This window comes from Oncorhynchus masou, chromosome 15 (assembly GCF_036934945.1).
Source record: "Oncorhynchus masou masou isolate Uvic2021 chromosome 15, UVic_Omas_1.1, whole genome shotgun sequence".
NCBI classification, from domain to species: domain Eukaryota; kingdom Metazoa; phylum Chordata; class Actinopteri; order Salmoniformes; family Salmonidae; genus Oncorhynchus; species Oncorhynchus masou.
The window spans coordinates 3,019,819-3,036,656 of NC_088226.1; the positions used below are offsets into that span (position 1 = coordinate 3,019,819).

Consider the following 16,838-nt stretch of genomic DNA (forward strand, 5'->3'; position numbering starts at 1 on the left):
TGTGTGTGTAAGGAGGGCAAGACGTGCGACACAAGCTGCTGTCAGTGAGGGCTTGACACAACACTCCATGTCCTCTACCCGTGCACATGACATTATCCCTGTTGTACGACAGAGCATTGTAATAAATTGCATCTCCAATTTTGGCTGTCTTCAATCATGTCAAACTGTTTCCTTGCTTTTTTAGTGAGCACTAATGTGAATTCCAGTGACATTACCATTTCCTTGGCAAGTTAAATGTCTGGCTAAGTAAATGTGTGATCTGTCTGATTGTAGTGGGTACCACCTGGGGCCAAAATTACGCCCTTGCTGGTATAGGGGGACTTTGCATGTCTTCCTTATTCAGTGGTGCCATATATTGTTCATAGGACATGGGGGGGTATCCACTGTCCTTGATCAATCCTCAGTGATTCCAGTTTTCTGGCTTCTTCAATCGAGTCCTAGACATTTGCTAAGTGTTCTATTGTCGTTTGCCCAATCACATTTCAGAAGTGACCCATTGGTAGGAAGAAAAATCAGAATTGGTCTGCCTGTGTAAATTTTATTAGGCCAACATCGTAATATTGGCTTTGTATTTAAGCGTATAGGCTTAATCAAGGTCTGGAAAACTGGCCCAAAACGTCAGTGTAGTTGGAATGGGCTCGATCTACAATGATTTGTGTATCAAGCCTGGGAAGATACACGCTTCCACTGATGCGTTATCCCCTCCGTGTCCCGTGCAAGACCCCCAGCATGCGTGTAAGGGCACACTTCAAAGACCATGAAGGACCACTGACATGATCCCACTGCTTACACAAATGTAGTAGATGGCTGAGACCTTTAGCCATGGATTCTGTCGATGTAACAGTAATTTTGAGAGGGTTATCAATTTGTGTAACGTGAAAGTTATGTTAAACTGATTTATAAATAACGACTGTCCATTCAAGCAACTGAAACCCAACCTACTATGACCAGGTACAACCAACAGTATTACTCGAACTGAAGTACATCCTCTACCAATTGACAAATGGCCTGTGAGAGATTTCGTAACTGGCGTAAAATTGACCTTGGCACTAGCCAATGAAAAACAACGGATATGGCCCTAGTTCGGTTTCACTGCAGCAGTGTTACTCGCATACCTCAATGGTTGTTCGCCCAACTTCTGATACGAGAATAACAAACATTTAAAAAAAATATTCCTTCCCTCGGGTCAGTCGTTTTGCTGTGGAAACTAGCTGATTAGCTAATTTGATTACATTTGCAGCGTTGAATCAACACCAAGAAACTGCTGTGTTTCGGCGGATCAGCTAGCTACGTAACGTTAGCTGACTCGACATCTGACATAGCCAGCTAGCGGCTAGCTAGCAACCACTACGGATACAATCTAGCTAACGGCTTTCGTTATCAAATACTCCCAGGTAATGTTATGCTAAATATATATGCAGACTAACTTATATAAATCAATATAGCTAGTTATATTTATCATGTTTGCTTATGCCTGAGTCAGACGCTAACTAGCTAGACTTTCAGTTTAACGCTATGTCCTGCGGTAGCTAGCTGCTAGCTATGATGCTAATTTAGACATCAAAATCAGAAGGCTAGTTAGCTGGTCAGTTTGCTAGTTTCTAACATAACCTTATTGATGTTTAAGCTAGAACTAGCTTATCAAAGCCGTACACAAAGGCTAACGTTAGCTTGTATGGGGATACGAGGGCAACTTGACTCAGTTGGGTGGTTGTCAGTCGCATCGCCCTGTCCCTTGACCCCGACCCCTGTCCCTTTAGCATGCTGATGGTGGGAGGCGATGGACGGATGCAGTAAAATGAGTGTGATGGAGCTGTGTGAGACGGATGATCTGGCCACCAGCTTGGTGCTGGACCCCTTGCTGGGGTTCAGCACCCATAAAATGAACGTCAGGTAATCTTGTTACACCTATCCATTACATTATATTTGACAAAAGTGTGTGAAATGACAAACTTTTGCCATAGATGTATGCATTGTACCATTTTTCTTGTGCTTGGTCTTGATGGTTCCTCTATGCGTCTAGTAATCAGTCTTCATCAGGCAGTTAAGGCACAACTTCAGCGTTCTTCAAAGAGAAGTGGAAAAGTTCATTCACAAATGCGAAGAACAGCACACACCTAATTCTTGTCGCCTTGCAGTCCCCCCCCAGAAGTCCGTCGTTGGGGCTACCTCAAAGAGACTCTGCTACGCTTCCAACGCACACATGACTTGCAGGCCACCTTTGAGGCCCTCACAGTGGGAGACTGGGCCTGTGACTACTTCACTGGACTGGGAACACACCGTCTGGAACTACTGAAACAGCATGTAAGTGTGTGTTTGCAGGATTAATTAACCCCGTTATATCAGTGTGCACTAGAAGTATGTTTTTGATTGCCCCTTCCTTTCTTTAGTCAGTGTAATTTTTTTCATTTGTTAATTTATTTTTATTGCCTCTGTCATTTTTTCTTATTAGTTTGGGTAGTTAGCTAATATGACCTATTTTCACTCTGTGGGTATTCATGATTGTGTGCATGAACATGCTTGGCTATATGCATGGTCTTGACAGCTATTATTTCTTCAGGTGTATCGCTACCTCTGTGCCTTCCTGTTGGATAGTGGTGTCCAGATTGAGTCATGTGACCGATACTCTTCAGAAACCAACGGAGCAAAGATAACCTCTACCAAGCACTGGTAAGGATCAACTTCTTTTAACAGTTGCAATTCAATATTTTTATTTTTTTATTTTTTTTATTTCACCTTTATTTAACCAGGTAGGCTAGTTGAGAACAAGTTCTCATTTGCAACTGCAACTGCGACCTGGCCAAGATAAAGCATAGCAGTGTGAACAGACAACACAGAGTTACACATGGAGTAAACAATTAACAAGTCAATAACACAGTAGAAAAAAAGGGGAGTCTATATATAGTCATGTATAACTCTGCAGATTAGATAAATCTTGTCTGTGATTTTATATATCATGTTTAACTGTGACGCTGAATGCTGCAGGTTTGTAGGTGAGCGGATGGAGGTTCTGTTGGGTTGTATAGCCGAGCTGAGTCCAGCAGACAGTGCTGTTCTGAGAGCAGGGGTGAATGACTTTAGTGTGATGTACTCTACTCGTAAGCGCTGTGCACAACTCTGGCTTGGGCCTGCGGCTTTCATCAACCACGGTGAGTTTTTCAAGATTCAACTCCAGTTACTGTCTGCCACACTGTATTGGCACTGTACACACACTAAAACAGAAATCCACTGTGCATACACTATCACAGAACACACAGACAGAGCATCTGCCTATGGGATTTCTCTTAATTAGGCAATCCTAACAAGTCATGCATTAGATCTAGAGTGATCAAATCAAATGCACTAATCTAATCCTGTTATTTAATGTGCTCCCCTATAGCAGAGCTTCACAGGATTTGCTCATGGTCAATACTTTTATTATACAGACACATGGTATAATTTCCAGTGTTTTTAAGTTGTTATATTTGTATTGTAACCATACGTTTGTTTCTGTTTCCTGGGTGAAGACTGCAGACCAAACTGTAAGGTAATTAACTATGTTTTATATTATTAGTCATTGTTACTCTTCTATATTTTTAATTGCTCTCTGTGTTTGTTCCTGTTAAGCATTGTTCCCTTTTTATAGAAGTGTTGTTATACATGATTATTGTTATTATCCTCCTCATCTGTGTCTTTTGTTTGTACTATTATGGTTTTATTGTTTGAAGTGTTACATCCCCAGGGCTAGCGATGTCACCTTGTTTCTTCCCTCACCTCCCCCTTCTCTCCAGTTTGTTCCTGGCGATAAGAATGGAGGCTGTGTAAAAGTGGTGAGGCCCATCGCACCTGGGGAGGAGATCACCTGTTACTATGGCGACAGCTTTTTTGGAGAAGACAATGAAATGTGTGAATGCTGCACCTGTGAGAGGTGAGTGGATTGAGACATATCTGCTCATTGTCTCAATGACCAGCTTAACATACATACATACATGCATACATACTATTTTCTACATTGTACATTGTTAAACAGATAAAAAAATATATATTTCAGATTCTTCAAAGTAGCCAACCTTTGCCTTGATGACAACTTTGCAAACTCTTGGCATTCCCTCAACCAGCTTTTCCAACCAATGCTTTTCCAACCGTCTTGAAGGAGTTTCCACTTATGCTGCGTACTTGTTAGCTGCTTTTCCTTCACAATCTCAATTAGGTTGAAGTCGGGGGTTTGTGGAGGCCAGGTCATCTGATGCAGTACTCCATCACTCTCCTTCTTGGTCAAATAGCCCTTACACAGCCTGGAGGTGTGTTGGGTCATTGTCCTGTTGAAAAACAAATGATAGTCCCACTAAGCCCAAACCAGGTGTGATGGTGCATCACTGCAGAATGCTGTGGTAGCCATGGTGGTTAAGTGTGCCTTGAATTCTAAATAAATCACTGACCGTGTCACCAGCAAAGCACCATAACACCACCTCCTCCATGATTTTTACGGTGGGAAATACACATGCGGAGATCATCCGTTCACCCACACAGCATCTCACAAAGACACAGTTGTTGGAACCAAAAATCTCAAATTTGGACTCCAGACCAAAGGACAAATTTTGACTGGTCAAATGTTCATTGCTTGTGTTTCTTGGCCCAAGCAAGCCCCATCTTCTTATTGGTGTCTTTTAGTCGTTGTTTCTTTGAGGCAATTTGACCACGAAGGCCTGATTCACACAGTCTCCTCTGAACAGTTGATGTTGAGATGTGTCTGTTACTTGAACCCTTAGTGAAGCATTTATTTGGGCTGCAATTTCTGAGGCTGGTAGCTAATAAACTTATCCTCTGCAGCAAAGGTAACTCTGGGTCTTCCATTCCTGTGGCGGTCCTCATGAGAGACAGTTTCATCATAGCGCTTGATGGTTTTTGTGACTGCACTTGAAGAAACTTTCAAAGATCTTGATATTTTCCGCATTGACTGACCTTCATTTCCTAAAGTAATGATGGACTGTCGTTTCTCTTTGCTTATTAGAGCTGTTCTTGCCATAATATGGATTTGGGCTTTTACCAAATAAGGCTATCTTTTGTATACTACCCCTACCTTGTCACAACAACTGATTGGCTCAAACGCCTTAAGAAGGAAAGAAATTCCACAAATTAACTTTTAACAAGGCACACCTGTTAATTGAAATGCATTCCAGGTGACTACCTCATGAAGCTGGTTGAGAGAATGCCAAGAGTGTGTAAAGTTGTCATCAAGGCAAAGAATGGCTATTTAAAGAATCTCAAATATTAAATATATTTTGATTTGTTTAACACTTTTTTGGCTTACTATATGATTCCATATGTGTTATTTCATAGTTTTGATGTCTTCACTATTATTTTACAATGTAGAAAATAGTAAAAATAAAGAAAAACCCTTGAATGTGTGTCCAAACCTTTGACTGGTACTATATAATGATGTGTAACATTATACCATTTCTTTATTATTTAGAAAAGGAGAGGGTCACTTCCGACACAGAGAGAGGCAGCCTGGTTGTGACGACTCTAATGACCTGTCTGGCCAGAAGTACCGCCTCAGAGACACAGACCTTCGTCTTAACAGAGGGAAAGCACCCTGTCCTCCTACATTTCGGCCTACATTTACATTTTCAAATTCAGGTAAGTTTGTGTCTCTTGTTTCAAACATTAAGCTAACGATGTTCATGTCTTTTAACAATGCCCGAAATTCTCATTCTATGAAGATACAAGTGGTACTACGTATTGGTCATTGAGCAATAAACTGTCTATTGCTAAATGTATTGCAGATAAGACAGTTAGTGACAGTATGCAACTAGAATGTAATGTCAGGTGCGGTATGCATTTATTTGTTATGCTATTGGTTTTGCCTGAATTTCTTAGTTCTTTGTCTTCCTGTCTCAGCTATCCCTTCAAGGAATTCATTTACCCAGCAGATGAAGAGAAATGCTCTGATGATGAGCAGGAAGACCAAAAGGTTGAAACAGGAGGGGCAAAGGAGGATATCGGGAATGAAGCAGCAACGGCTGATAATGCCATCCCTATCAGAGGTGGTGTTGAGGGACCTTCGGGTCCGAGTACGGCGCCACACGTTCAACTTCTTGTTGAGCTGCAAGGACCCCACCAGCAAAGAGAGGGCCTTGCTGCACCAGCTTGAACATGTGGAGACAAAAGACAAGTGGAGGAAGGAACAAGCTGCTCTCTGCTGTACAACCAAAGAGAATGACAAAAAGAGAAGAGCAGCAATACTTGTGAGTTAAACCTGAAGCCTTTCACTCTTCACCCTTCCTTGTCTTCTCAACAGAATGCTGGACCAGCAGTTTGTGGACAGATACTGGGTGGAAAGCCCCTTCGAGTGGTGGAAAAAGTATCTGTCCAGACAAGGATCTCTTCCAGAACAAGGAGCATGATCAGAAACTGTCACACACGCCAGTCTGTTTCCAGAGCCAAGAAGAACAACAAAATAATTTGCAAGCGCATTGAACTCACCAAATCCATTTGCAGAAAAAGCAACAGCGCAAGTCCTCAGAAACACATGGATAGCTGTAGTGGAAAAGATTCCACGCACAATGTTATCAAAGATATTCATGGAACCAATTGCATAACCATCGAAAATAACACCAGCAGCAACAACAATGATGTGGCATACATCAGCAACAGAACATACACTGGTGGAGGCGGGCCCAAAGGCAGCAAGGCTCAGGATGCAGATCAGAAACCAGTGGATCTGAAAGTGGAAATCAAAACCATTGGAGAATCGGGGACTGACGGGACACTTGTGGCGAGCAAACCCTCTGGTAAAAGAGTTGAAGTTTGCCAAAGTGCTTTGGACAAAGCCAAGAAGCCTGGGAATCACCAGAAACCCATTAGTACTCCCCTTGTCACTACCACCCCTAGCACCATTTCTCTCTCTTCCCCCTCACTTGACCATGTTCCGGTAATGTCAGGACTGAAGCACGTTACAGTTAGCTTGATAAGAGTGTCTGTGCCGGGAAGTGTAGCAGAAGAAAGGGCCTGTCCAGGATTGGAGGGAAAGGGCAATGTGAGAAGAGAGAGCAGCATACCAGTGCAAGCAGAACAGATGGCTAGATCAGCTACACAGGGAGGAGAGGCAGACACCAGAGTGTCCAGGTCCCAGCAGAAGTCCATGGAGGAAGCAGGCAGGGAGTTGTCAGACGCTGAAGGTAAGAAAGGGGTGAGGGAAATGTATTTCAAGGCTAAGATTAACAAAGTTGATGTAGGAAGGGAACAGACTGCTGTGGTGAAGGTCAATTTATTACATGGTGAGAAAGGGGCAGGTGAGAAGGTCATTGAAATAGAAGCTGCTGGTGGGGGGGGGGAGGTTAGTGTGGCTGGGAAGGGGCATAGGGGGAGTGTAAAAGACATTGATAGAGGGGCAAAACTAAATAGTAAAAGTGTACAATCTCAAGTTGTTGGCTGTGATAAGAGGGTGCTTAGAGGGCGAAATGATGCAGAAGAACAGAGTAATGGAAAAGCAGGAGGACAAAATAGCAAAGTTTGTGACAGCGTTATCAGAAAGGATGGAGGTAAGAATGACAGGGTGTCTGAAATGGGGAGTAGTATAACTATGGACAAGAAGGGTGTTGTCATCAAACAGGTGAGGGTTCTGCTTTCTGATATTCTAAGAAAAGAGTGGGATCAGAAGGCTGGGGGCTCAGGAAGTGGGAACACAGGAAAGAAAGATCTAATTTCCTCCAACCGTAAACAAATGGAAGATGGCAGAGAGGCAAATAATGATGGAGGGAAAGAGGTTAGGGAACAAATATTTTCTGATGCACAGACAAATAGTTTGCCTCATGCAACAACACAAAGTGGGATAACTTCCAAACGGGGCAAAGGAAGGGCTAATAAGATGAAACTTGAGGGTCCAGGTCAAGACTTGCATATTCACTCGCCACAAAGTAATGATGATTTAATCCCAGCGAAAGATAGGCTTTCCAAGTCTCCCCCTCCTTCTTCAGAATATATTCAGACACACACCCAGGCCAACATTCCTCTGAAGAAACGGATGTTCCGTAATTCGGTGGAGACTGACTCTGAGCAGAGCATCAACTCTCCTGTGTCAGAGCCATCCTCCAAGGACCTCAAACCCTCCACAGAGCTGAGGCAGAATCTTACTCTGTGTTCAGGAAGAGAAACTAAAGCTATCAAAGTGTTGGAGGACAGCGGTAGAGGTGGGTTGCGGTCTAATAGGGACCCTAAGTCTACCGTTTCAGAGTTTGGGGTCCAATCTCGGACACAGACCTTCAAGAGGACAGCAAAACAAAATGCAACGCCCAGAATGCTGCGTCCCAGAGTCAATCAACTGGAACAAGACCGGCCACGGAGGAGTGCAGGAAAGTATAAAAGAGGGACCCGAGACTCAGAGGTACTGGAGAATGAATCTGATGAGGACAAACACAAAGCAGGACATGGTGAAATCTCACTGGATTCTAAAAAAGAACATGTAAATGAAGGAGGGAAGAAGCCAGAATCACAGTTACTGAATTCACTCACCTCGCAAACATGCAAGGAAGAGAACGGGAAAGGGCAGAGCCTCAACTTCAAAATTCGTTTTAAGAGAAAGAGGGGCAAAGTGTGGGAGTTGGACAGACCTGCAGGAGGAGAGGATTTGATTATTGAAGCAGAAAAGTCTATTGATTCACAACAATTGGAGCCTTATAGGGCCATTTTAGATTCTGTGTCAATCTTAAACTTAGAAATGGAGAAGGGTGCCCAGGCAGATGGGAAGGAGACTCATGATGTACGATTTTGGAAGAGACGTAAAGTTAGACGAGACAGATTGGGGAGTTTGAAAGATAAAGGTCCCATTTTGATGAACAGGCAGAGTGAGGTTGTAGCTGTAGACTCGAAAGAGAAAAAAAAGGAACAGGGGGAGATCAGCGAGGTAGAGATAAATGAGGTGCTAGACGAGGTTATTTATGGAGTAAAGCAACTGCCAGGAGAAAAGGGCCATACAATTTCTAGTGAGGGTATGTCTGTTGGAGTGGGGGGACTGCAATGCGACTATCAAGTCACACCAAGTCCTGTTAGAATCTGTGAAAAAGAGAAAGATATTCCATCCTTGGCTGAAGACAGAGAACAAGTGAAGGATACTTGTATTGGAGTAGAGAGTACTTTGGTTGACAGTGGGGCACTGCATGAACACAAAGTAAAGGATGAAGACCAACCCTTACCACGGATCAAACTGCGGAGAAAAATACAGGGTGTATGGGAGGTGGACAGCCAGGTGTTGGAGCAGATTGAAGCAGAGTCTGAAAAAGAGAAGAAGGAAATGACATGCGTTAAGCCAAAAGAAGAGTGTCCTTCTCAACCTCCCACCTGCCAGAAACTCAACAGTGCAATCAAGTGCAACACTTTAAAAGATTCCTCTGCTGTTCTTCTGAAAAAAGAACCTCCCCCCCTCACTTTATCTCTCTCACCCTTGACCCTTAACTCACCCCAACCTTTGGGTTCTGATGTGATGGCCTATGCTCCTGAAACAATGAATGATAGGGCCATGCCAAAAATCACTAATAGGGGAGGAAGGGGAAGGGGAAGGGGACGGAAAGAAAGGCAGAAAACTGAGACTGCTCGTAAGGTTGCAACTGGAGAGATGGGAACTTCTTGTCTCAGTCATAACCTGCTACAGATAGACAACAGCCTTTCTAAACTCTCAGAAGGGTTATGTCAGTCACAATCCTTAGAAAAAAACATACCTTCTGATTACACTGCTTCCACCTCAAAGATTCCATCCCAGTCTCAGTCTCCACCGTTCAGTTTTCCAGAAAGGATGCTTTCCACAGAATCCAGCTTTGCTAATTGCTGTGAAGATCTCCTCGACTTTCAGTGTCTCAATCTTGAAGGGTTCTATCATCCACAGAACATCCTCCAAACCTCTCCAATAGACCTCTGTCCAATGGATCCACCCAGCGGGCCCTTTAGTAGTCCCCTCTCTCATAGCCCCTCGGATGCTTGGAACCCAGAAACTCCATACCTTGGCCCTCCAAGCCCAGGAAGTATCTTCAATGCAGAGGATCAGCAATTTCTTAATGGTCTTGTGTGCTCCAAAAATGAGTCTCTGGATTGTGGAGTTAAGGATACTTCCAAAGACAGAGGACAGCTCAATGCAAATTTTTGTTTTACACCCCTGAGCAGCGCTGAGGGGACTTTCATGGATCGTTTTTTGATGAAAAATCCTGGGATGAAATTGTCAAAAGAAGATTCTAAGACACAGGCCTTATCTTCAGCAGCCAAAACCCACTACTCTCAGAAAGAATCATTCATGTTTAATACAAATACTCCATCCATCGGTTCCCATTCCCACAATACCCCAGTCAATGTTCACCATCAGAGCACCAATGGTACTAAGGCTAGTTCTGCTCATTCCAATTTTTCTAAGGTCCAGCCTCAAGTCAAAATTCCAGGTCCCTTCCACCTGATGAGTTCTTCCAACAAATCTCAATCTTTTTCCACCTCTCAGCCAGTGCCAAGTTCCTTCAAAACTGGGCCCCAGAATTACTCAGTCAAGTCTGTCCATTCACCTCAAGTGGTTTCTAACAAGTTTGGCTCACAATTAAATCCTAATGTAGGAGATGCTTTTCGCAACACGTATGACAAAAGCTCCAGTGTGATCCAGAGTGTGCTTAAGTTTCAAGGAGGGAAACCAAGTCAGAATTTGAATAGTGCCCCTTCTAAAGTTAATATTGTCGCTGGCAACCCTAAAATTGCGGCCAAACCTCATATTGCCAAATCTAGGTACAGTGACATTGACAAGGTCCACCAGAGTAACAAATGTTCAGGTTTTAGCACTGGCGTCCATAAAGGTAGCATGCCCAGTTATAGCATCATTTCAGGAAAAGATCCAGTTCGTCTCAATGCATCAAACTACCCCATCAAGTCAAATCTTCCCAATGACAAAGTCCATCCAGATTATTTCCAGACATCCAGTAAAAGTACAACGACAGCTTTGGAGAAGCCGCCCTCTGACAAACCTCAATACACTGAAACCAGCTTTGGCAGCAAAAACTTCTCCACTCTCCCAAGGCCTTTCTTTTTCCCCAGCCAAGCACCTCAGAGTTATGGGTCTCCTCATGGCAAACGTTTGAATCAGGACAAGTCCTGTGGTGCTGTGCACTCCCAGAACCCTCACTCTTCCTATGCCACATCGGCGTCACCTGACAAACTGTGTTACGATTCCTCAGACTTGACCTTTTCCACCTCGCTCTCTCCCTCTATGTCTCAGCACAATAGCCCCCAAGTAGCACACAGCTCTCCCTCTGGATCACAGACACCAGCAAACAAACAGCAGCCCCCCTCCTCCTCCTTCTCCTACTCTTATGGTCACCAAGGCCCACCTTATGTGGTCAACTTTACTGGTGACCACTCAGTCACCATGGGCCTGGGAGATTACCCAGGGTCACCGCCCACCAACTATACGTACCGCTGCCTCATGGAGCCTTCGGGCACCCAGGGGAGGCTGGTTCTGGAGCCATGTGGACCCCAACTCTCACACTCACCATCTTTCTCTGTGGGGGGCTTTTCAGGGCTTAAAGGCCAGGATGACCACTGCAAGAGGGACACGCAACAGCAGTGCCAGCCCATAGACCACCCACCAACATCCCACCATGCTCCCACATCCTCCCACTCCTTGAGTACCCCGGTCTCAGACCGTAAGCCCAAAAGACTGAGGCTAGTGGTTACTGATGGGCTAGTGGATCTGGACCTCCAGTATACAGACTGATTTATACCCGTTCTTCTCATCTGACTTTGATGCAGGTTATAATATATCAACATTATTGTACAGAATTGTTCATGAGGAGCATATCTCTGCCCTGATGTTTTTTTAAACAGCAATTTACACAGTCTACCTATCATTATGTTTGTTTAATGGTTACTGGTGTTTGTTCTAATCCCTCTCTTGGATACTGTTATGATATGAATGTCGCAGAGGTTTTATTGACATCTGTGTGGATCGAGTAATGCTTATGCTTAACAGTTTTACTACTATTTATTTTGTGAATGCAACCATCTTATGTGTCAGTTCAGTGATTTGCAAGAGGAAAATATGTAGTGAATAGATCTCCACAATGCTTTTCTGGCATGATGTCCTTTCATAGTCTGTCATAGCAGAGGTTAGCCTCAAGGTGGGCACATTGAACCCTCTAGTTAGTAGTATGTGGAGGCCTTCTTATTGTACTGTAACATAGTTGAATGGGTTGTTCTCTGAAGTTGACATGTCAGGAAGATAGGCCTACACAAACCGTTTGCACATTCTACAACATGATTACTTTGGCATAAAAATGTGTTTTTAAGTTTTAAAACAAGTGTGTGTCTATCATGTTTCTGTGATTTTGGGCAGTAGGGCTTTGATTCCAGTCGGTTTAAGTACTGTCTACGAGCTCTAAAATGTACAGTTTTATTGGATCTGCTCTCTGTTTCTCTAAGTACATAGACTTTCACGTGTGTGGGAGTGAGGAGGAATTTTAGGTACCATGCTTTTCTGTACATGGTATGTTTGTGCACTGCCTTGCCAATTTGAGTGAAGATTAGCAGTCGATTGTGCATTAAGAAATGCACAGTGCATCAACAGTGTGTGTACTGTAGAATGACTTCCAGGCCTGTAAATTCCAGGACAACTCCACTGAGGGGTGGCGTGCATGATATGAACTGCAGCTCTGCAGCCGCTGTCCAGAGCACCCACAGTATACGAGGGAGGGAGACCGGGTGGGTGGGAGACTGACTGCAATGTTTTCTGCAGAATGAGGTTTTTTCTTTGGTCTGGTGTAGGTCAAGGGGTAGATGATACTGTATTAGTGGGGCATCTTGGACTAAGTGGGTACATTTTGTGTTCCCTCCCTTCTTTCCCCTCTGTATCCACACTGAGAATACTTGGTGCTTATGGCATTATTTATGAAGCAACTTCAAAGCAATCTGTTGTGAATTAGAACAAGGACAGTGACTTGTTACTTGATAAACTTGCTTTGAGTCTTGTCTCGCTCATTACCTAATTGGATCACACTGGTTAGGCTAGTTGTGTAGATGGTGATCGCAATGAAATGTTATCCGAGAAATGTGTAGTCAGCCACGTGGTTGCATGTATTATTTTTCCATCCATGAATGAGATTCACATTTTTGAAATGGACGTTGCTCTTACACATTTTTAATGTCATTTGAGCATTCCACTTTCGTCATCTAGACATCGTTCCAGTAGCAATCCAACAGAGGTACTACATCATCTTATGTAAAACCATGAAGCAGTCATGTCTGTTATTATTATTATTATTATTATTGAAAATGGTGCTTTATTGTAATTTAATATTTTACATATAATATTGATTGTTCCAGATATGAAAGGTTTGTTTATATTACATGATAGAACATATTGTTTATTTACTTTAAAAAAAATCTAACATTTCATTTATGGTTCCCCAACGTTTCCCCTGGACCAAGATTTAGAGTTGATTCAGGTGGTGATATATAATCAGCCTTCTGAAGAGGTAAACATTCTAATGGTCTGCTGTAGAATTGTAAAATTTAAATCATTAAAGGAAAAATGCATTCTTTTTTTTGAATTAAGCTTTGGATGTGTCTTCACAATTTATTCGTGGTATGACATGTATTTATTGGTTCAACAAACCCCCTTGTGTCGTGTGGCATGAAACTGTATTATGAACCATGATTCATTTATAGATTTGTGGATCGTCTGAAGCATGCTATGTTGAACTTGTAATGTTAGCTTACAGTGCCTACCTAGTTAATCATTTTGCTTAATTAAATACAGTAATTATATTATTTGACTGAATTTGTTTGGTTGCAACCATCATTGTAGTCCACAGGAAATGCTGTAAACTGTATTTTGACTTATTTGTTCATTCAGCCATTTTGTTATACTGTAGTTTATGAAAATACCAAACTTCTAACAGTGTATATGTTTAGGGTGGAAAAACAATATGCTGGTTTGATTGTAGGTTTGAATGAAAGCTTCCTTCAGGCAACTACTTCCTTATTTACTCAACATATTTACACAAGCTTTCATATTCCTTTCTTGACTGGATGTGTGTCCCTCTCCAGTCTGTAATGTCTTTCTATCCATACAGTATATGACTGTCATTTACATCTTGTCACTAAGCCTCCTCCTGTCGGTTTCCCATCTTCTCCATCACTCAGTTTTCAGTCTTGTTTCTAGCAGCATGTACTTCCCATTGGCATGTTTAGTGCTTCAGATCCTGTGACCCACTTTGCTTGTCTCAGTGGAAAGTGAGGGGTTAAATGTGATGCCAAGTGGAACAGCTTTTCCATAATGAGGACAAGCAGAGCAGAGCAGACAAGCATGCAGCAGAGAGGTGTGAGAGTGTGCTAAGAGACTGGATCCTTTGAGGTGTTTCACCAACCACTGAATGATCCTACAGCCCTTAGTATCAATGCTAGCACCTGCTGACACCTACATGTACATCAGATCAGTGATATCAATGCTTGTAAATGGTATTAATCCACACCATGCACCATCAGCTTCACCTACACACAGCCTAGTGCATATATGTGCAAAATAGCCACACACTGCGAATGATTCCTTTACTGGCTCAGGGAACTGAAACTGGCCATCTTTAACAACGGTGATGTTCCTTTTTCAATGATTCTATAATGCCTCACCCACTCTTCCTCCTATTCTTCTGTACTTCACAATCCCACTCAACTCTTAAATATACACTACATGACCATAAGTATGTGGACACGTGCTCGTCGAACATCTCATTCCAAAATAATGGGCATTAATATGGAGTTGGTCCCCCCCTTTGCTGCTATGACAGCCCCCACTCTTCTGGGAACACTTTCCACTAGACGTGGAACATTGCTGCGGGGACTTGCTTCCGTTCAGCCACGAGCATTAGTGAGGTCGGGCTCTGATGTTGGGCGATTAGGCCTGGCTCGCAGTTGGCGTTTCAATTCATCCCATAGGTGTTTGATGGAGTTGAGGTCAGGGCTCTGTGCAGGACAGTCAAGTTCTTCCACACTGATCTCGACAAACCATTTCTGTATGGACCTCGCTTTATGCACGTGGGCATTGTCATGCTGAAACAGGAAAGGGCCTTCCCCAAACTTGCCACAAAGTTCGGAGCACAGAATCATCTATCAGAATCATCTATCTGTCATTGTAAGCTATAGCCTTAACATTTCCCTTCATTGGAACTAAGGGGCCTAGCCTGAACCATGGAAAACAGCCCCAGACCATTATTCCTCATTTACAGTTGGCACCAGAGTCCAATGGCGGTGAGCTTTACACCATTCCAGCCAACGCTTGGCATTGCGCATTGTGATCTTAGGCTTGTGTGTGGCTGCTTGGATATGGAAACCAATTTCATAAAGCTCCCGACAAACAGTTATTGTGCTGATGTTGCTTCTAGAGGCGGTTTGGAACTTGGTAGTGAGTGTTGTTACTGAGAACAGACGATTTTTAAGCTCATCGCGCTTAACTCACCAGTCACGATCTGTGAGCTTGTGTGGCCTACCACTTTGCAGCTGAGCCGTTTTGCTCCTAAACATTGCCACTTCACAATAACAGCACTTACGGGGCAGCTCTGACTTGTTGGAAAGGTGACATCCTATGACGGTGCCACATTGAAAGTCACTAAGCTCTTCAGTAAGGCCATTCTTCTGTCAATGTTTGTATATGGAGATTGCATGGCTGTGTGCTCTATTTTCAACAACGGGTGTGGCTGAAACAGCCAAATCCATTAATTTGAAGGGAGGTCCACACACTTTTGTATATATAGTGTATGTAGCAGCATGAGCTCCTCTGCCCCCATTTCTAACACCCTCTGGTGATTACATGCTGTCAGAGGGGCAGAGAGTAGCTGTAGCCATGTGTAGTGTAGTGGTGTAGTCTTAGAGATGGCTGAGACGGACTGAGTGGACTTGGTGTTGGAGTCTAGAGGAGACCAGCGGTAGACAGTACAGTAGGAGTACAGCTCAGTCACTCTGCCAGTGGAGCGGAGAGACAGAGAGAACAGCCCCTTTTGTTACCCTGAAAAATGAGCTCAGCTGGAGAGGAGAGAGAGAGAGAACAGAGAGATGGAGGAGAGAAGAGCAGACAGAGAAAAGAGCTAGATTTTGAGAGCAGGGCAGAGATGGAGGAGAGGAGAGAGAAAGCAGAGGGCTTAGAGAGGGCTTCGAAGGAGGTAGAGTAGCAGGACATTATTTCCCAGGTGACAGGAGGCTGAAGCTCCAAATGAGGGTCCAGTGCTGGTGGTGTCAGGGCATTAGTGTAAATTATGGCTTGGACAATTGTGGAGGAGAGAGAGGACTGAATAAATATGTCAGCTCCACGGCCAGGGATATGGCTTTTATCGTTATTATGAACATCTTTCTTTCTGACAGTTCCTGTTAGTAGTTTAATTTCAGACTCTTTGCTCTTTAGAGCTTGGGGTTTGAACTATTTTGTTAGATTGAGTTAATTGATATAAAGGTAGCTCCAAACATATTGGAACAGTGACAATCATTTTGTTGTTTTGGCTCTGTACTCCAGCACTTTGGATTCGAAATGACGCAATGACTATGATGTTGAAGTGCAGACTGTCAGCTTTCATTTTAGGGTATTTTCATGCATATCAAGTGAACCGTTAAGAAATTACAACACTTTTTGTAAATAGTCCCCCCATTTTAGAGGACTAAAAGTATTGGGACACTTATGTGTATTAAAGTAGTCAAAAGTGTAGTATTTGGTCCCATATATAAGCTACATCATACCTCCCCCCCAAAAAAGGCTAATTACTTGGGGTAGGTTATTTGTGTGTCTGTAACTTTCTCACTCATAATTATTCACGATTAATTCAGGGCTATCCGTAACCATTGTAGTATTCACA

General features: G+C 43.2%; 2 protein-coding genes across 4 annotated transcripts; both read left to right on the forward strand.

Moving 5' to 3' along the window:
• The first annotated feature begins 1,071 nt into the window (after positions 1 to 1,071).
• Positions 1,072 to 13,767, forward strand: kmt5c (lysine methyltransferase 5C). 3 transcript variants are annotated; one of them, XR_010457860.1, is made up of 10 exons: positions 1,072 to 1,394; positions 1,761 to 1,893; positions 2,139 to 2,304; positions 2,561 to 2,670; positions 2,986 to 3,149; positions 3,507 to 3,526; positions 3,771 to 3,907; positions 5,453 to 5,619; positions 5,881 to 7,160; positions 11,523 to 13,767. XR_010457860.1 is itself a non-coding variant. In XM_064987682.1 (9 exons), the coding sequence occupies exons 2-9, from the start codon at positions 1,781 to 1,783 to the stop codon at positions 6,234 to 6,236; spliced, it is 1,233 nt and encodes a 410-aa protein (XP_064843754.1). In that variant the 5' UTR covers positions 1,072 to 1,394; positions 1,761 to 1,780; the 3' UTR covers positions 6,237 to 13,767. The 3 variants fall into 3 exon arrangements, 2 of the variants coding, with proteins under 2 accessions (XP_064843754.1, XP_064843755.1); XM_064987682.1 differs by having other exon boundaries at positions 5,881 to 13,767; XM_064987683.1 differs by lacking the exon at positions 1,072 to 1,394 and having other exon boundaries at positions 1,406 to 1,893; positions 5,881 to 13,767.
• Positions 6,383 to 13,554, forward strand: LOC135555339 (uncharacterized). The gene has a single exon (XM_064987681.1). It carries the CDS (start codon positions 6,383 to 6,385, stop codon positions 11,717 to 11,719), a length of 5,337 nt encoding a protein of 1,778 aa, XP_064843753.1. The 3' UTR covers positions 11,720 to 13,554.
• Positions 13,768 to 16,838: the final 3,071 nt, after the last annotated feature.

Bases quoted from the DNA above. Each gene is read 5' to 3' on its own strand.
- LOC135555339 (XM_064987681.1), top strand. From the start codon at position 6,383: ATGATCAGAAACTGTCACACACGCCAGTCTGTTTCCAGAGCCAAGAAG.
- kmt5c (XM_064987682.1), top strand. From the start codon at position 1,781: ATGGACGGATGCAGTAAAATGAGTGTGATGGAGCTGTGTGAGACGGAT. The intron at 3,150-3,506 runs GTGAGTTTTTCA...TCCTGGGTGAAG, and splicing joins TGCGGCTTTCATCAACCACG to ACTGCAGACCAAACTGTAAG. The intron at 3,527-3,770 runs GTAATTAACTAT...CCTTCTCTCCAG, and splicing joins ACTGCAGACCAAACTGTAAG to TTTGTTCCTGGCGATAAGAA.